At 52.6% G+C, this 21,058-nt stretch overlaps 1 protein-coding gene across 3 annotated transcripts; it reads left to right on the forward strand.

Moving 5' to 3' along the window:
* Positions 1 to 5,202: 5,202 nt before the first annotated feature.
* On the forward strand, positions 5,203 to 16,040 carry LOC115641010 (zinc finger protein 883-like). Of its 3 annotated transcripts, none has more exons than XM_030544078.1 (4): positions 5,203 to 5,380; positions 9,590 to 9,718; positions 10,993 to 11,088; positions 11,954 to 16,040. In XM_030544078.1, the coding sequence occupies exons 2-4, from the start codon at positions 9,631 to 9,633 to the stop codon at positions 13,858 to 13,860; spliced, it is 2,091 nt and encodes a 696-aa protein (XP_030399938.1). In that variant the 5' UTR covers positions 5,203 to 5,380; positions 9,590 to 9,630; the 3' UTR covers positions 13,861 to 16,040. The 3 variants fall into 3 exon arrangements, with proteins under 3 accessions (XP_030399938.1, XP_030399940.1, XP_030399939.1); XM_030544080.1 differs by having other exon boundaries at positions 11,957 to 16,040; XM_030544079.1 differs by lacking the exon at positions 5,203 to 5,380 and adding an exon at positions 5,388 to 5,827.
* Positions 16,041 to 21,058: the final 5,018 nt, after the last annotated feature.

A 21,058-nucleotide genomic window follows, 5' to 3' on the forward strand; every position in this document is an offset into this window, starting at 1 on the left:
GAAAGTTGGGGAGAACTGCCCTCTCTCAGAATGGCTGCCAGGCCCAATTGCTGTCAAGGAGAGCGAAGCCAAGCTGCCCTCAAAGAAGGTAACCAGGGAGTCCCTTCTGCAGCTAGGCTGGTCTCTGATGGAGAACAGTGGAACAGATGCCCTTCTCAAAATACTCACCTAACTGAGGGCAGCGGCGGACTCAGTCCCATTGAGAACAATAGAAGATGGCAACCATTTTGGAAGAGGGCAGCGGAATTCTCCGAAGATATACGTTGTTCAACCTCTGCTGAAGGAGAAACATGAGGTTATGAAAAATAATGGGGGGGGGGGTACGAGGGGGATGAACCAATAATCCTAAAAATGTAGCCTATGTATGAGATTTTGCTGAGTTTTAATAATATAGGAAGTTCAAAGAGTCATACCATGATTGAAATCCTCAGGGACAAAAAATGTTGATGCTGGATTTCTTAAAGTTTCCATTTTAAAATAGATTTTAACTAAGAACAGCCACATTGGGTCAGACCAAAGGTCTAGCTAGCAGACTATCCTGTCTTCCAGCAGTAGCCAAACCTGTCACCCAACAGGGGGCTTGAACCTATAACCCTGAAATTGAGAGCTGCATATGTTACTAACTGAGTTAACCAGGCTGGGCCTAAGAGATAAGCTACCCCTAAACTAGTTAACAGATTTATTTGAAAATTCTCAAAAAAATGTATTCTCTGCTCCAAGTCACTGCTATCAATTTTATGGGAGGATCTATTGCATTTTTTGTTTGTACCAGAGCAAAGGATTCAACCTCTTTAAGCGTAATACATAACTCAGCCTTACCCCTGGAGCTGCACCTGGTGCCTCTGTAATAAAAATCCATACAACTATATGCTGCTCACAAAGAGAGGATTGGACCTCATGTCCCTGCACCTTTCCCCTCCCCACCACTGCTCAGTGACCTGCAAATGGCTTCTGAATTTTTCCCCACGGATTCCCCCCCCCCTTTTTTTGTGCTAAACCCACGTACCCAGTCCCAACAACTGTACTTCATTAATAAGCTCTTTGGATCAGAGACCATCTTTTTGTTCTGTGTTTGTACAGCACCGAGCACAACAGCACAATAGCCCATGACTGCAACTTCTATGTACTATGGTAATGAAATAAAAAATAGTCACTAGCCTCTGAGAAAGATGGCAATATTGTCCCACTGAAATCTTCCCAGCCTAACCCACCCTATCTTCTGTCACTCTTCTCTTTCAAGACCTGCCTTCTGCTAATAACGGAAGCACAGTGTGTGTTTCTCTGTCTCAGGGCTCCTCTTTGTGTCCATGTGTGATACCTGATGCTATGCCCAGAGCAGCTGGGTTATAAGCACAGCACCAGTGGGTTACAGACCCTTCTCCAAAATTCCCTCCTTCCTGCCCAGGAGTTTGGATACATTTTCCCAGATTTGGGATACATTTCCCATCCCACTGTCCTGGTTCGTATATTTGCTGTGACTCAGAAGGAAACTCCAGGGAGCATCTTTCTCATACATACCCTCCCTACCTTCTGCTTACATGGATCAGAGCCCTGTGGGTCAATAGTGACTTCATCACCCAAGGGGCAGTTCTGGAACAGGCTCAGCTCTTTGCAGACCATAGATGGAGTCCCTGGCTGACTGTGTCCCAAAGCCATCCCCCACGCCTTGTCTGTCTAGGTACTCTGTAGTCTCCAGTGCTTTCCCAAACTACTTCACACCAGCAGTGATAAGAACATAAGAATGGCCATACTGGCTCAGACCAATGGCCCATCTACCCCAGTATCCTGTCTCCCAACAGTGGCCAATGCCAGGTGCTTCAAAGGGAATGAACAGAACAGGCAATCATCCAGTGATCCAGTCCCTGTTGCCCATTACCAGCTTCTGGCAAACAGAGGCTAGGGACACCATCCCTGCCCAGTCTGGCTAATAGCCATTGATGGACCTAGCCACCATGAACTTATCTAGTTCCTTTTTGAACCCTGTTATAGTCTTAGCCTTTACTATATCCTCTGGCAAGGAGTTCCACAGGTTGACTGTGTGTTGTGTGAAGAAATACTTCCTTTTGTTTGTTTTAAACCTGCTGCCTAGTAATTTCATTGAGTGAGCCCTAGTTCTTGAGTGATGAGAAGGAATAAATAACACTTCCTTAGTCACTTTCTCCACACCCAGTCATGATTTTATAGACCTCTATCATATCCCCCCTTAGTCGTCTCTTCCAAGCTGAATAGTCAGTCTTTTTAATCTCTCCTTCTATGGAAGCGGTTCCATACCCCTAAACATTTTTGTTGCTCTTTTCTGAACCTTTTCCAATTCCAGTGTATCCTTTTTGTTTTGTTGACAGAACAAGGAGTAATGGTCTCAAGTTGCAGTGGGGGAGGTTTAGTTGGATATTAGGAAAAACTTTTTCACTAGGAGGATGGTGAAGCATTGGAGTGGGTTGCCTAGGGAGGTGGTGGAATCGCCTTTTTTTAAGGTCAGGCTTGACAAAGCCCTGCCTGGGAGGATTTTGTTGGGAGTCCGAGTTGGTCCTGCTTTGAGCAGGGAGTTGGACTAGATAATCCTGAGGTCCCTTCCAACCCTAATACTCTATGAATCTATGGAGTGACCACATGCAGTATTTAAGATTTGGGCATACCATGGATAGAGGCCATATGATATTTTCTTATTATCTGTCCCTTTTGTAATGATTCCCAACATTCTGTAAACTTTTTTGACTACCACTGCACATTGAGAGTCTCTCCCTTGTCCAAAGCAGCACGAGAAAAACCCTGGGCTATCTGGGAGTGGAAAACTGGCCTGCACTCCCAGGAGTGGATGGGAAATGTAGTTCTTTTTTCCTCCTTGAGAGCTCTCTCCCCACTTGGAAACTGTAATCCTTCTGCACAGCTGGGGTCATCAGACAGTCAGGCTCAGGCAGTGCAGTGCAGCTCCCCCCAGTTCTGAGCCCAAGCTCAGAGGCCAGCTAGTTTCCTGCAGCATCACCGGGGATGTGACTGTGAGCCTGGAGGAAATGAATAAGCTTTTTTTCCCAGGCATGCTGAGCATCCCGCATCTGCCCATTGGGCCCTGCTGTCCTGGGGAGAGACCTTCATTAAAGCCCCCACTGGGCCCAGCTTATGGGGTGGACTTTCTCCAGTGGCTGGAAGCAGCCCTGGGGCAGCCCCAGGTTCTGTCGACACCAGCCCCTGAGCCGGAGCCTGCAGGTTAAGGGGAGAGACCTGGGTAAAGGTCTAGGGCCAGGCAGGAAAGTGACTTCACACCAACAGCCCCTCCTTGCCCCAGCTCTACTCCTGGGAAGGCGGGGGTCTGCGAGTCCCAGAGCTGCTGCCCTCACTGACCCCCGCAGGCTCTGCCCCCCTGAGCGCCTGCAGGAGCCGAGCCAGCTCTGGGGAAATTGTATAAATCCTGCACTTGGTCTTTCTCTTGTGTCTATGACCCGTTCCTGCACGCAGTAAATGTGCGTGCAGGATCCTAGGTGGGGGTGGGGATCACCCCAGTGTGATAGAGAGGGGCCACTCTGTGACAGGATTGCTACACCTGTGTAGTGTGCCAGGTGCGGAGCTCATCAAGGCCGTGCAATAATACTACCTCGCTCTCATACAGGAGCGACACCCACTTCCTATCTAGCATTTCTCATCAGTAGATCTCATAGTGCTTTATGAAGGAGGTCAGCTGTCACTGACACCTTTTTACAGATGGAGAAACTGAGGCAAGCTCCAGTCACCCATGTTCCCTCCCACCACCTCCTCTTGACCACCTGTGTATTTTTCTTCTAGTGGCTTCTTTATTTGCCTTCACATCTCCTCCAGTGGTGCTGGGAAGACTGGAAAAGTGTATGGGGGGTGGGAAAGCCGCCAAAAGTCGGGGAGCAGCTTGGGGAGGCCAAGAGGAGCAGAGGAGTGACTCCCAACTAGAGCCCTCCCCCTACCTGTGCCCAGATGCTGCTCTCCATGAGTCCCCCCCCCCCTTTCTGGCTCTGCTCATAGTAGCTATTCCCCCATGGGCGAGTGTGACTACTGCTTAGAGCAGAACATCTGGCTTGCTGGGGGACTTTAGCCAGGTCATGTCTGCTTTCTGGGCCTCAGTTTCTCCATCTGTAAAACGGGGGTTAATGATAGTGTCCTGGCTCCCTCTGTGCTCACCAGCCACCAAGCTCCTATGCTCTCCACAGCGTGTGTTTGGGTGTGGAATGGACCTTGTCTGTCTCCCCCCACAAGTCTCTGTCACCTCTGATCTCTGTAGACCAGCTTAAACTCCTGTTGGATCTTTCCCTGTCCTCTCCCCAGCAAACCCTGGAGCTTCAGAGGGGAAAGAGTGTCTGATGTTCCCGCGATGAGCCCTAATCCTGGGCCAGGGTCCCATTGTGCTAGGTGCTGTACGGACAATAACAGGATGTATGATCCCCCCTGGGCTGCAGCTTGCACTCTAGCTTCCTGCTAGACTGTTATGTGGTGTGGGAACCTGAACAGGTTTTGGGAGGGTCCTTCCTGCACAGGACTCCTGCATTCTGCTCTGGGCTCCAGCACTGACCTGGTGCATGATCCGGAACAAGTCACAGGCCATCCATGCCTCAGTTTCCCACCCATAAAATACAGATAATAATGAGATTTGCCTTTCTTTGTGAAGCACTTTGAAATGCCTGGCTGGAGAGCCCCATGCAAGTGCTGAGGGCCAGAACGCCAGCAGGTGTAAATTAGCATGCCTTTCTGGGGGCCAGTGGGTGTAAATTGGCATAGCTCCAGGGGAATCAGTGGAGTCAGATTCCCAGCTGGTGTAAATTGGCATTGCTTTGTGGGGGCCAGATCCTCAGCAGGTGTAAATTAGCATCACACCCTGGGAGTCAGTGGAGTCAGATCCCCAGGGGTGTAAACAGCCATAGCTTCCAAAAACTCAGCTGATTTATACCCGCCCGGGATCCAGGCCGCGGGGCGGGCACGGGGAGCCCGGCAGCGCTGGAACCGGATTCCCGACACACTCCCCGCAGCGGCTGGGCCGGGGGCAGATACAGGGCGAGGCCGAATCCATCCGGCCACATCCGCCCCCTTGGGCCATGTTCTGCCCCGGCGGGAGGGCAGCGATGCGGATCCAGGAGCTGGTGCCACCAGAGGGCTCTGGTTATTGCGAAGGGACGGGAGGCGGAGGCTGCTGCTGCTGCTGCTCCTTCGCTCAGGATATCAGGGGGCTGAGCTTCCTGGGTCAGGCGCTGAGTGCCAGCAGCTGCGTCCATAGTGACCCAAAAGCCAGGGCTGAGCAGCTGCTGCGCCAGGGAAAGACCTTCAGCGAAGCGCCCTCTGCGCCCAGCCCACAGGGGGACTTTCTCCGGTGCCTGGGACCTGCCCCGGGCTCTGCCCAGACCAGCTCCTGAGCCGGAGCCTGCAGGTGATTGAGAGAAAGAGAGCGAGAGAATTCGGTCTTGGCTGTGGCCGGACTGTAAAAATGGCTCCTTCTTATCCTGGGGGTCTGCGAGTCCCCGAGCTGCTGCTGTCACTGGCAAGCCCGAGCTCTTTCCTCTTTGCATAAGCGGATCCAGAAGTTCCTATTCTCCTCTGTGCGTGTGTGGGGGATTTAACTTGCTGAAGGCGGCAGGGAGCTGCGGTTGGCTGTGGGTGGGAATGTAAATTGGATGTCAAAAGGCGCCTGTATTATCAGGCACTGAAAAGTGGGATTTAATTAGTCAGCGCTTGCGAAAGTATCTTTGCTAGAGAAGGAGAAATATGTTGCCAGTAACAAAAGAAAATGCAATCAGACGTGAAAATCAGCTGCTAGAGCACAGGACTGAAGAGTAGAGAATACATTTGTAAAGCGTGCTGGCCCTTGGAATTGCAGGTGAGTGAACCTTACTTCAGTAGGTGGAAAATCTTTTTCCAGCAATATCTAAAGAGGGTTATAAACCCTCAGCTTCACAGGCTGATAGGTCAGTATTATGTGATATAGACTAACCAGCATAGCTTCTGCTAAGCAACATCATGTTGCTAAGATATCAGAGTTCACTAACACAGTGGCTCTCCCCTTTCCAGACTATTGTATCCCTTTCAGAAGTCTGATTTGTCTTGTGTACCCCCAAGTTTCACCTCACTTAAAAAAATCAGATCTAAAAATACAAAAGGCTCACAGCTGCTGTTACTGAACAATTGCTTCCTTTCTCATTGTTATCATATCACTATAAAACAAATCAATCGGAATATAAATATTGGACTAACATTTCAGTGTGTAGTATATAGAGAAGTATTAGCAAGTCATTGTCTCTAGGAAATTTTAGTTTTTACTGACTTTGTTGGTGTTTTTCTGTAGCCTGTTGTAAAACTAGGCAGATATCTAAAGGAGCTGCCGTAACCCCTGGAAGGCTTCTGTGTACCCCAGGTGGAGAACCACAGCAAATAGTGGACAATGGAGAAGTGGTAGACAGATTTAATTTGGATTTTCAAAAACTTTGACAAAACCCCTCACAAAAAGGTTATGAAGGAAACTAAATGCTGATGGAATGAGAGGTAAAGTTCTGTTCTGGGTTGGAAATTGGCTAAGAGACAGGAAACAGTAAGTATAAATGGCTAGTTAACATAGAGGCAAAAGCTTAATAGCAGGTCCACGCTAGGCGGTTTAATATATTGGTGATTTGGAAAAGGGGGTGGCCTCCTTTGCAGATAACTAACTGCAAGAGTTTTGAGTCAATGATTAACTCTTAACCATTAACTAACCCAGCTGGGCAAGTCAGTGTCAATGAATTCACACAGGAGGGAATGATTTGAACCTGCTGCTGGGTTGTAAAAATTGGTGGAAGAGGGTGAAAATAAATGGAGGCAGTTTTCAGCGACTCAAGGCATGCGTTGCTGACTCCACAGGATGTGCTGTTGTGGTTGACTAAGAAGATTTGTCAGCTGCCCAAGGAAAAAGGTTTAAAATATAGAAAAACAGTTTAGCTTTGAAACATGGGCTAAAAACCAGAGACAGATGCTGTATTGGTGTAAATTAGCACAGAGACACTGGACAGGCATTGCCCGGATTTACCCTCTGTAGGTGGGACTGGCACATGGAAATCCCATGGGATACACCATCAACACAGAACCCCTCACAATGCTTTTTCCACAGAGTCCCTGCTTGGGACAGATCAGTATTTTAACTCTTCCTTTCTCCTTCCCCCACAGCCTTTTGCCTCTTTTCCCCATCCTGACACCACCCTGCCCCTCTGATATGGTGGAGTGTGATTCTCCGTCTGCCTCGCACTTTGTTGCAGTCTGGTCGCATCCGTGCGAAGCAAATGCAAAAGCTCCGACATTCTGATCTGGTTGACTTTTTGCACCCACCCTGCGTAGATGTAAATGATCCACCTCCAGGAGTAATCATAACACACTTAAAGACCTAGATTATTTGACCAGAAGGGACCTCTTTGTTCACTAGTCAGATGTCCTCTGCAGGATTTCACCTGGAAATTCATGCAGTGAAGGGGATTTTATTCTTGATCCTTATAAAGTGTGTGTCACAGCAGCCTCTGTCCTCAGAGGCAATTACTGGCACCAGCTGCTGAAGTTCCTCCTTTAGCTCAAGAGGCTTAAGTACGTGCTTTGGTGCCGCAAGGTTCTGTATTCAAATTCTGCTACTGACGTTTCTCTGCATGTGGCTTTTTCACAAGGCTGTGGGAACCCTTGTACCCTTAATTATTGGGCTCAAGGGAGATTATTGTTGTAATTTGATGGCCACGTGGAGCTGAAATTTAGCCAATGGATTAGGGTCATTTTATTGGGGACAGGCAAAACAGAGGCTTGAATGCCATGTGGCAGTGAAAGAGGACTGTGTTTTGTATACTGCTTGAAAATCTCACACTGTTTCAGGACTGAAGTTATGTAAAAATTTAAACCAAGCTCTTTTCTCCAGATTTCCTGCACCAAATGCCATGAGATAAAATTTCTAGAATACGAGTTTCCAGCCTCCTAAACTGCAGAGATGCTTGAAAATGTGACCCCCCATAGGCTCAAAAAACAGAAAAAAAATTACACCCCCCGTTCCCCCAGTATTTTGTTGGTTTTTTGGTTGGGGCCTGAATGTTTTTTAGGGTTGGCAATACTGTAGTTACCCTTCCCTTTCTGCTACCCTCCCCCAACACACCTGTATAATCCGTGCGTCTCCCCTCTAGTGACAGAAGCACCAAGAGCTTAGAGCTGGCTCCTGGTGGTGGGGCCAACCACTGGGTCTCTTAGGTCTGGCAATTGCAGCTTGTGCTGTTGGATCTAGAGGTTGCAGGTTTGAGCCCCACCCATGAGTAGATATCTTATCTTTCTGCTTCTAGCCAAGAGAGGGTGAGGGGTCCGATGCCATCAGTAGATGAAAGGGATCTGAGCTCTTTCCCTCCCTCTATTCTTATCCTTGGCTGAGTCTGTTCCTGGCTTGGAACACAGCAAAGATGGGACCATGGTGGGGGCTGCCAGGAGAATGCAGCCACCGGATGGAGAAGTTGAAGCTAGTTAGCATAGACTTTTCCATATCAGCTGCTCTGTCTTGCATGTGCAGCTGCTTCCCTCTAGCCCCTGTGTCAACTGCACAGAGTAGCCCCTGGGTATGGGGGAAGAAGGGGAGACCCCCCCAACACATTCTCTTGAGACTCCAGATTCCCCATTGCCCCTGCTCCACGCCTCCTGCTATCAGATCCTGCCCCATTGAAATGATTAGGAATTGGGTCTACTTGCAGTTTCTGAAAACTTCACCCCTTAGTTCTAGAGATGGTTGGAGATACCTAGATGGAAACCTTATGTCATCGTAATATGCAGTTCTGTCATCAAATTGATTTATTTCAGGGGGAAAAAAGGGAACAAAACATTTTGATTGTTGTGTTTTGAAATGACTCATTTTGAATTTTTGAAATGTGTATGTGAGAGACGTGCCATTATGTAACACCAAATAATAATGAAACAAGAGTCAAAACAAAACCTTTCAAATGCCCCGAAACAAATTTTTTTTCAGGGAATTTTCCTTTGCCGAAAATTTAGAAATTTTCGGTGTTCATTCTGAAGGCAGGTCTGTTTAGAAATCACAAAACCCTCCGTGACATGGATCCTCCATGCTCTGCTCGGTTACATGTCAATGTCGGGAGCTTACATGGCCTTCGTTATCGTAGCATTTGAGCACTTTGCAATCACGATTTTTAACATATATATTCATGCCCCTCCTCCAGTGCTATATGTTTGTCGGAGAAGCCAGGTCCAAGAACTGGGCTTTGCACTGGCAGCGGAAGGTGGGGAGGTTTGTGAGGGTCATTACTTCCTGAGAGAGTTTATTCCGCTGCCTTAGGCCAACCTCCAAGAAAGTTCTGATTCATGCAGGGCCACCAGCTGCTGTAATCAGGGTAACGCCAACAGAGTCCACTTCATAACCAGGCATCTGATGCTGCAGCCTGGAGTGCTCCCAGGAATAAGAGGTAGTGGCGTAGAAGCACAGCAGGTCTGCATAGGGGAGGGAACAAGGGGGTTCTAAAAAGCAGGGATATGGGAATGACAGTCACCCCGGGAAGCAGAGGGCAGCCTGGCCCTGTAGTACCTGTGCCGGTGGGCTTATGACTGGGGCGGCAGGTGCTGAGTGGAAGAGGTTTTGTTGTTGCAGAGGCCAGCGGCCAGTGGAGGAGGCAGGAGCCGCGTCTCACCATGGAGCAGTATGTGCTGCTGGACCCCCGGCAGAGGGCCCTGTACAGGGATGTCATGCAGGAGAGCTATGAAACCCTGATGGCCCTCGGTAAGTAATTGCTTCCTCTTCTCCATAAGGAGCCACGAGTGGCCCCATTCAGGGGTCTTCCTTGCTGGGGAGTTGCTTCCTGCTTCCCTCTATGCCCCAGAACTCAGGGATGCAGTGAAGAAGGGAGTGAATGAAGCCATGGGAATGGGACCCAAGGGATGGTGGTAGCTAGGACGCTACCAATTTCAGGCTGTGAAAAACATGTCACGCACTGTGAAATAAGCCCTTCCCCATGAAATCTGATCTCCCTCTGCTGCTAGGAGTGCCCCAGCCAGGGGGCCCCTAGCTCCGGCTGCCCTGGGGAGGCACAGGACTTGTCCAACCCCCGCACAGCTGCTTGGGAGGGGAGGGGGAGAGCTCAGACCCACTTCCAGGAAGCTTCCTGGTTGCTGTCTTCAGAGTCCAGCTCTGAAGGCAGCACTGAAGTGAGGTGGCAATCCTGTGGAACGAACACACACATACACACACACACACACACACACACACACACACACACACACACCCTTTTGGATTAGGACCCTCATGGTTACAACAGCTTGAAATTTCAGATGTAAACATCTGCAAATGTGAATTTACCAGTTTTCAAATCCTATGGCTGTGAAATTGACCAGAATGGACCTGAATTTGGTAGGGCCCTAGTGATAGCCAAGGGAGACAAAGGCAGAGGAAAGGATCTCCCAAAGGCAAGGCTGCAGAAGCCAGCAAAACAGGACAAGACACGTGCCAGAAGGGTCTGGGAGAGGAGGAGGTGGGTCCCTGCACAGGAGGCAGCAGAGGGAGTGAAGAGGACTTGGCCAGGAGTGGGAGGAACAGGCCCCTCATAGTTACTAGGAAAGGCAGTTCAGGGAGGCTGAATCTGAGTGGGAGGGTGAGCATGTGGGGGCTGGACATAGAGATCTCCCTTGAGGAGCTTTGGGGTGAGAATTGATGGATGAGATAGCAGGCTGAGTGAGAGGGGTGGGGAAAGGGAAAAGCAGCCTGTTTAACAGGGGCAGGAGTAATAGGGTGGGGAAGAAGCTTGTATAAAAGTGACTCCTCTCTGATGGGCTGTAATGTCGTTGGGTGTCTTGAGCAGTGAGGAGAGAGGTTGAAGGTGGATAGGAGCCGAGGCCCCTCACAGAGGGGAGAAGGACTAAGGACCTGGTCATGGCTGAGAGCATGAGCCCCACGGGCTTCTGGGAAGGGGCTACTGAGGCCGAGGGAGGCGCGGTGGGGGGCAGTGCCCAACCCGCTCTGATCTTGCTCATTTTGTCGCCTGCCCTGTCCCCAAGCAGAATTTCCAATTTCCAAGCCTGACCTGCTCTCCCGGCTGGACCAAGGGGATGAGCCAACAGCCCTGGATCTCCACATGCCCAGAGGTGGCCGGGCAGGTGAGTCCCTCTCCAAGAAGGAGCGGATCCCTGCAATGTCACGCATGGCTTCCCACCAACCCTGACTGAGCCCCGGGAGTGTCCAGATGAGCTGCAGAGGCAGAATTGGTCCCCTCCTTTTGGGGTAGGGTTTTGGGGGGAGATGTGGCTGCTGGCCGTTCGATCTCCCTGCTAAGGGCAGACAGAAAGCAGAAGACCAGAAGTCTGAAGTGTAGGCAACACGATGTTTATTGGCGTTAATCAGGCAAGCATATCCATAGCTCTGCATGCTGGCAGAGCCTTTTTTTTCCAGTGTCCCCATTCCCCATCCATAGCACACGTAATTATACCTGTAGGGCACACCCTTGGTCCCACCCCTTACAATTTATGGTCATGTGCCATTTTGGAGGGTCTTGGGGCTTCGGTATCACTTCTTTTGAGTGAGGTTATGCTTTGGTCAGAGACAGGCATGTCTTTGGCTTGTTAGTGTTTCTTATACCCCCCCTCCCACACGCACAATCCCTTCACCCCTCCTGATTGGTTGCCTGACCTTGCCTTGAGATAGGATTTGAGGAAGTTTTCAAGTATACGCTTGTATATTACACTCCCACTCTACCCAGCAACACTTTAGTGCATTTATCATCCCCCCTCGCCCCCACCCGCATCTGCTTTTGGGCAGATGTAACACACAGTGTTCTTTGTTCATCCATATTAGTAAGAATATAAAACTATCAAAAGCCAAATAGGCCAACAAGACCCAAAATTGTATCTCAGGCAAAGATAGAGGCCTGAACGCTGCATTATCATCACTAACATTCCTCAGCAGTTGTGGTTTGTTCCCCTCGCCGGGCAGGGAATAACTCGTGTCTGGGTGTCTCTCCCCTAGTAGCGGATGGCACCGCCAGTGGGAAGGAAGAGGAGAAACCCCAGCAAGCGAGCCCGGAGGAGCTGGCCTCGGAAAAAGCCGACGGCGCTGGGAAGGCTCCCCAAAGCCCTGAGGCAGGGGACAAGCCGCCGGCTAACAGCAGGGAGAGCCCCAACACCTGCGCCGAGTGTGGCAAGACCTTCAGTCACAAGTCGGCGCTGGCCAAGCACCAGAAGATCCACACGGGCGAGCGGCCCCACGAATGCCCCGACTGCGGCAAGACCTTCATCCAGCGTTCGGACCTGACCATCCACCGGCGGGTGCACACTGGGGAGCGCCCCTATGCTTGTCCCGACTGCGGGCGCCGCTTCAGCGTCAGCTCATCCCTGCTGACCCACCAGCGCACCCACGCGCCGGGCGGCGAGAAGCCCAACCGCTGCCCGCAGTGCGGCAAGAGCTTTGCCGACCCCAACGCCCTGACCCGGCACCAGAAGAGCCACCTGGGCGGCAAGCCATACGAGTGCGGCGTCTGTGGCAAGGCCTTCGCCTGGAGCTCCCACCTGGAGCGGCACCAGCGCATCCACACGGGAGAGAAGCCCTTTCAGTGCGGGGAGTGTGGCCGGGCCTTTGCCTGGAGCTCCCACCTGGACCGCCACATGCGCACCCACGCAGCGGCCGTGGAGGAGGAGGAGGCCGAGGAGGAAGCCCCGCCCCCGCCTCAGAGATGTGCCGACTGCGGTAAGCGCCTCAATCACCAGACGGACCCGCAGCGCTTCAAGCACAAGGGGACGCAGACCCAGGATGGCGGTGGGGTGGGAGAGGGGCCCGACCAGATCGAGGAGAGTGGCCCCGAGCGGCCCCACCGCTGCGAACAGTGCGGCAAATGCTTTAGCCAGAGCTCGAACCTGCTCAAACATCAGCGCGTGCACACGGGCGAGCGCCCCTACGCCTGCCCGGACTGCGGGCGCCGCTTCCGCTGGGGATCGGCCCTGGCCAAACACCAGCGCACCCATGCCCGGGAAAGGCCTGCTGAGGACCCAGAGCCGGCCCGTGAGACTGGAGCTGCCGGCAAGCCGTACCCGTGTGGGGCCTGCGGGAAGAGTTTTGGCTGGATCTCGCACCTGGAGCGTCACCGGCGCATCCACACGGGAGAGAAGCCCTACCGGTGTGGGGAGTGTGGGCGGGCCTTCGCCGTCAGCTCCCACCTGGAGCGGCACCGGCGCATCCACACCGGCGAGCGGCCCTACCGCTGCGGCGACTGTGGCAAAAGCTTTGCCGTCAGCTCCACCCTGCTGGCTCACCGGCGCACTCACGCCGCCCGGGAAGGGAGGCCTCACCAGTGCCCTGACTGTGGCAAAGGTTTCACCGCTGCAGCTGCCCTGGAGCGGCACCGCCGGTTGCACCGGGGTGAGAAGCCTTACCAGTGCGGTGTCTGCGGCAAAGGCTTTGCCTGGAGCTCACACTACGACCGGCACCGGCTCACTCACACTGGAGAAAAGCCCTTCCCCTGCGCCCACTGTGGCAAGCGCTTCGGCCGCAGCTCCCACCGCAACCGGCATCAGCGGGCCCACGCCCAGGCCGGCGCGGAGAAACGGCATGTCTGTCCCGACTGCGGCAAAGCCTTCAGCCTCAGTGCGGCCCTGGCGGCCCACCAGAGACTCCATGCCGTCGGCACCAACAGCCCACTCTCCCTGCTGCCGCCCGCCTGGTGGGAGGCCGAGAGGAGGATCGGGACAACTACACCACCACCCGAGGCCTGGGCTCAGGATCCTGCCACCCACTTCCAATGCCCTGTCCCTTTGTCGTCCCCCCGGTCCTGGGCGACCAAGTCTCTCTCAGCTCCCAGCGCATGGAGACCAGGGGAAGGGGAGGCCAGTGCTGCTGCCCCTCCAGAGAGCTGGGCCCAGCAACCTCCTCCCAGCAACTAACATGGCTAAGCAGGGTGTATGTAGGGGAGGGGGAACCCCTGTCTTTGGAGAGAGCCAGAAACACCCCATGCCCTGGAGGTGGCTGGTTGGGGACTGGCATGTTCTGCCCCCAGCCAGGGGATTCTTTGTGGGGGGGGGGTGTGGCAATTTTCCCCCTCACACTAGCAGCATTATTCACTGCTGATGTAGGAAAATGGGCCTTTAGCCGCCTGGTAGCTGAGACCCCTTTCTCCCCCTCCCCCCTGCCCTGAATGGCATAGGGCCAGGGGATTCCCCCCACCCACCCCATACCCAGGTGGAAATGAGAGCTAGAAGGGAAGGGGGTGGAGGGCTGGGTCTGGAATAGGAACTAGACAGGGGGGAGGATGGGGGATGAGATTAGGGGACTGGGGGTGTAGGAACCAGAGGGGGCAGTGGGTGGGTGGTGGGAATCAGAGTGAGAGGGGGCTGAGTGTTTAGTGTTCAGGGGGTTGGATGGGAAGCAGATGGAGCTTGCAGTGTATGGGTGTGCCGGGGGCAGGGGGGTATCTAACATCACGGGCTGTGGGATAGAGATGGGATTACGGAGCTGCTGCTCCCCATGCGACTTTTTCCACCTGCTCCGCTCTGTTTGCCTCTGTGCTGTCACTGGCTTGGAAGGAAATGGAGGAGACCTCAGAGCAGACAGACATGGGAGATGTGGGGCAGAGGTTGGGGGAGAGACAACCAGACAGAGAGTGGGTGGGGGGAAGGGGATCTGTCTCTGGAGCAGAGGAATGGCTTTGGAACAGGGGCATGGTTCACCAGTGGGACTCCCTGCTGCTGGAGACACCTGGAGAAATAAGCACAGCGAAGGGCCTCTGTGGCTGGGAATCTGCCTTGTTATAGCCATTTAAAGGCGGGGCCAGTGACCCAGTGCCCAGCAAAGGTATGAAATTTGGCCTGAGAGCCACAGATGCACAAGCCCCGCTCCATGGGACCTGACCCTCTTTCAGGATGCGAAAGGAAAGGCTCAGGACTCTGCCTTGCTCTCTGCTCCAGGGAGATGAATTCACCCTCACCATGCAGAGCAGCAACTGGTTTCCACGGGCCCTCCTCTTCATGGGGAGCCTAGAACAACCTTTGTGGGCCCAGGGAATCCAGTGTCAATAGCATTAGCTTTAGGGTGTCACATTTATATGGTCCCCTCGGCTTTGTGTTAGCCTAGGAAGGGTCACATTTATACAGTTCCCCCTCCATTCTATTAGCTTTAGGGTGTCATGTCTATACTGTCCTTCCTTTCTGGAGCCTCCGGGCAGCTCATTATAACGGCTCCCCGTAGATTCTGCGTGACGCATCCCGTGCTAGACAAAGGATGGTTAGGAAGGCTGAGCTAGTACATTTTCTACGTTTATCTTTGGTTGCACTAATGCTGGGTCTGACTGTGCTCCTGGATGGGTGTCAATGAAAAAATCCCCTCTGGCCTCTTGGGGCCAGTTGGTTAAGTAGCGATGCTCACAGCTAGAGACGGAGACAGACCGAACTGGGGAAGGAAGTTACTGCCTGAGCTCTGCAGTGATGTCAGACAGTCAGGGAGTGGAGGTCAAAGATAACAGTGCTGGGAAATGGCAGCGTTTGCTCTTCAGAGCCAGCCAGCTGAGAACTGTGAACTCGCTGCACTGGGAAAGACAGGAAATGTCCTGTGAGTATCAGGGGAAGCGGCCCTGAATCCTAAAGGGCTATGAATGACACCCCAGGAGGAGGGAACAGCATGGGAGAGGGGGCGTCTGCCGGTTCCTGAGGAAGAGGCTGGGCAGAGAAGGAAGCTGGGGAAGTCAGCAGGCCAGGTGAGTCCATCAGTGAGGAGGCCACAGGGAGTCAGGAACTCTGACAGCTCAGCTGCTGGAATCCGCCTCCTGCCTAGGAGTGCGGCTGCTGGCAGGTAAGGGGCTAGCGCTACATCTCCTAGTTACCACAGCAGGTGACTACTTGGACCTGGGTTCTCCCAGCCAGATCATTGGCTTTTGTCACTGGCTCGAGTTGTTTGTCTCAGGGAAGGGCCTGAAAAGTTGGTTTATTGTTGGGGGAGGTGTGTCCTGGGACAGAGATGGGTTGGGAATGGCACAGGGGTGGAGATGGCCGCGGGCACAGAGGTGGGACAAGGGTTTAACTTTTGACTTCCTTGCTTCGGATTAGAGGGTAATAAAGTAGAATGTAGTTTAGCAAAACTCAATGTGTCTGGAGTCGTTCATCTTAAAGAACAGGAGGGAGGAGGGTGGAGGGGGGGTGTTGAGTGACGGAAGGAAGTGTATTTGTCTTTGCTGCATCCATCTGTGGTGAGAGCCCAAACAATAATATCCAGCTCGTACTTAGCGCTTCTCAGCTGCAGATCTCAAAGCATTATACAAAGGCAGTCATCTGTGGGAATTTCCCTCGGTACGCTGCATTGCTACCCCATGAGTGCAAAAGGGTTAACGCTGCTCCTGGAACAGGGCAGGAGATGGGTGTGTGGCAGCTCGCTGTCTAGAGGGAATGACTAGGTCATTGAGAAACTAGAGAAACTAATTGAAACTAATCCAGATCAACAGAGGATCCAGCAAGACAAACAATCAGTGCCTAACAGGAAATCCCAGCAGGCAGGACAGGTGCACTGGACTAAGAGCTGCCCTTTTGGAGGGACGCAGAAACTGAGGTGGTCAGACAAAGAGGAGGGGGAGACAGGGAGGGAGTCCATGAAAGCTTGGCTCATGGCACTTGCTTGGCCAGGATGGACTGGCATAATTTCTGCCAGGGCCGGCTTTAGGCCTATTCCACCAATTCCCCCGAATCAGGCCCCGCGCCCAGTGAGAATCCCTTCCCTGGCTAGAGGCGCATTTTTTAATTTTTACTCACCTGGCAGCGCTCCAGGTCTCCAGTGGCACTTCGGCGGCAGGTCCTTCGCTTGCTCTGGGTCTTCGGTGGCACTTTGGTGCTGGGTCCTTCAGTGCCGCCGAAGACCTGGAGCAAGTAAAGGACCCGCCGCTGAAGACTCAGAGCACCGCCTGGTGAGTACAAGCCCCACGTGGTTTTTTTTACTTTTTTTTTTTTTTTAAAGTCATCCCTGCCGGGGCCCCGCCGAAACTCTTCGAATTGGGCCCTGCGCTTCCTAAAGCTGGCCCTGATTTCTGCCTCTCTCTGCTGCCCCATGGCCTTTCAGATCTGGTATGTCAGGTGACTAATAAATGGCTCCCTTGTTTAGAAAAGGCTGCTTGTGTCTCTGCAGGACTCTGAGATCCTGGTGCCCTGAAGGGCTGCCATACAAGCCTCCTGCAGGAATCTGGCTCAGCTGGATTTGCTGAGTAGAGAGACAGGAATGACTACTGCCAAAGACTCAGTCTCAGAGGCCGAGGGCCTGCCCCGTGGAACTATGTGGGTCCTGCACACTGAAAGGGGTCATTCCCCAGAGCCTGATGACAGTTGGTGGGGGGGGGGGAATGTAGACCAGGTCTTGTGACTCCATGACAGTATCATTATTCCTCTTGTATACATGGGGAAACCGAGGCATGGCAGTGCCTGAGGTCACCAAGCAGGCCCAGGGAAAAGCCAAGAATAGATGCCAGCTCTCCAGAGTCACCAGTGGTGGATTAGCCATGCCACCACCTGGAAGCATTCAAAACAAGCAGGAGAGATGCCTCAAAAAATCAGGAGATTGTCTTAAAAACCCTGGCATTTTTAAAAATGGCATTTTTCTTGCCGTTCTGGTCTCTGAGCCCTTGGGTTATACACTTGGGTCATGTTCTCAAGCTTTTTTCTTCAACCATAGGGGCTAGCAACTTACTTAGAATTTTTTTAAAAAGATTTTCCTACAGTCACTTCATTCCAGGAGCTGGGCACGCAGCTTGGGACTCTTAAAACGGGGAAAGTTGGCAACCTTGCTGTGAGTATGATATGTGACTACAGGGAGCATGGCTGGTGCTTGTAGGGCACGTGTGCATCTGTATCACTTTGTGCAAGGTGACTGGGTCTATTTATTGCTTCTCTCCGGACACAACTGGTTGGATTTTCAAAAGTGCCTCTAATTTTGTTCATCAAACCTGCTTTCCACATGCCCACGTTGTGGCCGAGGCCAGCCCTGGCCAGCTGCTGTGCACAGCTACCATTGGTCTGTGCAAAAGTGGGTACAAGGAATCAGGTGTGCAAGAGAAATTTCAGCAGCAGTGTCTAGATTTCATCCTAATTCCATTTTAACTGGAAACAGCACACCCTGCAGCTGGGAGGGCAGAGTTCCTTCTATCCACCTCTGTGGAGACTCTCACCCTGGGGATGCTGATGGATGACAGCTGGTCCCTCCTGTTGTTACACACCTTCTTTCCAGGTAAGGGAGGGGGTGTGGTAGCGGGGAGATGTTTTTCTGGGAGGATGCCAATTTTTTTTTTTTTTTTTTTTTTGTGAGCGGATGCTGGTGCTGAATGATTTCTGGTAGGGCGTTTGAAGAGGGGAACTGGAGCCAATGGATTGCTATGGCAGGGGTGTGGGGGTGATGCCCCCACAACCTCTGCCAGATGGAGTGACCCGACCTCCTCCCAGCCCCCTGTTTGTGCTCTGGTTGTGGGGCAGGCAAGAGGAGGAGGGTGGCAGGAGAGCCAGGCCTTTTTGCTAGGGGAAGGGGGCTGTTCCCCTGGGAGGGAGGGCCTTATGTGCCAGCAGGGGCAGAGTGGCACTTAGTACAGCAAGGGGAGGGCTCCCTTAGGGCAGTTAATTAGGAAAGCCAAAAAACTTGCTCCTTGTCCCCCAGTTCTGCGCCTGGGAATGTTCTGCTGGTCTGTTATCTGCCTGCCTGTAAGGTGGTGGGGCCTCTCACATGGTGTTTGTGCAGCCCCTGGACTCACAGGGGGGCTGATTTCAGTTGTGGTCTCTTGGGGCTACCATAATACACCGCAGCACCTAGGAGCCCCGCCATGGACCAGGACACTGTCATGCCAGGTGCTGTACAAAAACGGAACAAAAATATGGTCCCTGCTCTGAGGGGCTTACAATCTATAATAACAAAGGGGTGTGAGTAGGGGAGGTAACAGAGCCAAATTATTTCAGGGGTGTGTGGGGGTGAGGGGAGACAGAAAAGGAGCCAAACTATATGGGGAGGAGGGATGTGAACCAAATGATTTGGGGGATGGGGACCATTGGGGAAGGGAGATAGAAGCCAAAAGGGGGATGAGGCAGGAACCAGATGTTTTAGGATGTGTGCGTGCATGTTTAGATTTTGGGGTGCAAAGGCAGCAGAAGGCAGACAAGCAGAGTGAATGCCACAATCTGGCCAGAGAAGGATGCTGCAGCAATGCTTCAACTTTGCAGAAAAAAAATGTTTCGTTGAAGGAACACAAACCCGGGCTCTTTAGTGGAGAAAATCACCCTCCCTGTAGACCACTTCTTAGGTAAAGAGAAGAAAGGATAAACTAGCTTCAGGTGGGAGACTGCCAATGCCAGCCACATGGCATGAGACAAGATGGCTTACTCTGGCTAGCTGCTGGGCCTCTGTGCTCAAAGTGACCGGAGTTCTCTACCACAATACGACACAAGCCCCGGAGAACATTAGCTTGTTAGGGTTGTTCAGAAGGTGATTGGCTGCCTTGGCTAAGAACTCCATGGCCTATTCAGTGGTGGCAGATGGGAGCTTGGACGCCACTCAGCCAGCAGCATCTGTCTCTGGCTGCAGCCAGGGGCTCCGTGTGACAGAGATGCCGCTGAAAGTCATACTGAATGGGCAGCTTAGTAGCAGGGAGCTCTGCGGACCTGGAGGAGATGCCTGCTAAAGCCCATGCTTCTCTGTGACTACTGCCTGCTCAGCCCTGCGTGTGATCAACCCTTGGATAACAACATGGCTCAGCCTGCCTTACATATCCACCCGCCCTGGGCGAGCTGGGCCAAAAGCAGCTGTAGGATGCAGGCAGATGCCACGTGGAGAAGTGGGGCTATCGGCTGCACAGGGCCGGCTCTAGGCACCAGCCGAGCAAGCTCGTGCTTGGGGCGGCAGATTCTACGGGGCGGCATTCCACCCAATCCTAGGGTAGCACAGCTGCTTTTTTGGTTTTGGTTTTGGTTTTCTTTTGGTTCCCTGATCTGGCTACCCTGTAGGGGGCGGAAGAGGGGAGCACCCTGCAGCAAACTCAGCAGGGCAGCCCGCATCCTTCCCTCCCCACCGACCAGAGCAGCGTGGAGCCCTCCCGGCAGGCGGCGCAGCGATCGAGGCCACTGGGCAAGCACCCTGCTGAAGCCCTGGCTGCCCTCCTTCCCCCTCCCTCCTACTAGACCAGGCACGCACTCTGCAGCACATGGAGTCCACGTGCACCCTGGCTCCAGATGCCCTATAGGGTTTTTTTTTTGCCCCCCCCCCCCCCCCCCCCCGCTTTGCCAGCCGTGCCATTTCTCCCACCCCCCGCTTTGCTGCTCTGGCTGTGCCGCAGGTTTGGGTTTTTTTTGTTTTTTTTTAAATCCTTGCTTTGCCACTGTGCCCCCCCCCTTTTTTGTTTTTTGCTTGGGGTGGCAAAAAAAGCCAGAGCCAGCCCTGCAGTTGCAGAAAGCTTGCAGCAAGCTCTGCTTCTGTGCTATGTGATGTTTGACTCAAAATATGCTCATGTTTCTCTACAAGCTTTCATTGCTTTAACACAAGAACACCAGCTGCCTTGCAGTGAGCTCAGGAGGTTGGATAATCTCCAGCGGACTCAGAACCGGATTAAGACCTACGGTGCCATTTTCAGATGTACCATTTTCAAAAGTGACTTAGGCCAGATTTTTAAAGGTATTCAGGAGTTACTCTCCTCACTGCTGGCCTGAAGCCTCAAAGGTAGCTCCTTTGGGAATTAGGGGGCTAAATACCCTTTAAGGATCCAGGCTAGTATGTGACAAAGCAGGGATTTGGGTAATACTTTTATGATGGTGATGCATGACAGTTTCCCTCTGTGCTCTGCATAGCTCCCTAGTGGGTGCGAACCTGTTAAAAAGCTGCTCTTAGGACAGGACAGGAGCTGTAAGGTTTGTAATTGTCAGGGAGGGTGGGGTATGACTGGGTCCTGAAAGGAATGGCTGAAACTGACCTCCTATCATTGGAAGAACTGGGAACTCCAATGGCCAGGATGTTTGCAACCAGCACTCCAGAGGAAAGAGATTGCTTCCCCTCTCCTTCCCTCCCTGGCACACACCCTTTGGCAGGGAAGTGGAGCAAAGGCCTTGGCTGGATGGAGAGCAAAAGGGACAAGTGGCTGGA

Source organism: Gopherus evgoodei, unplaced genomic scaffold (assembly GCF_007399415.2).
Source record: "Gopherus evgoodei ecotype Sinaloan lineage unplaced genomic scaffold, rGopEvg1_v1.p scaffold_33_arrow_ctg1, whole genome shotgun sequence".
NCBI lineage: Eukaryota > Metazoa > Chordata > Testudines > Testudinidae > Gopherus > Gopherus evgoodei.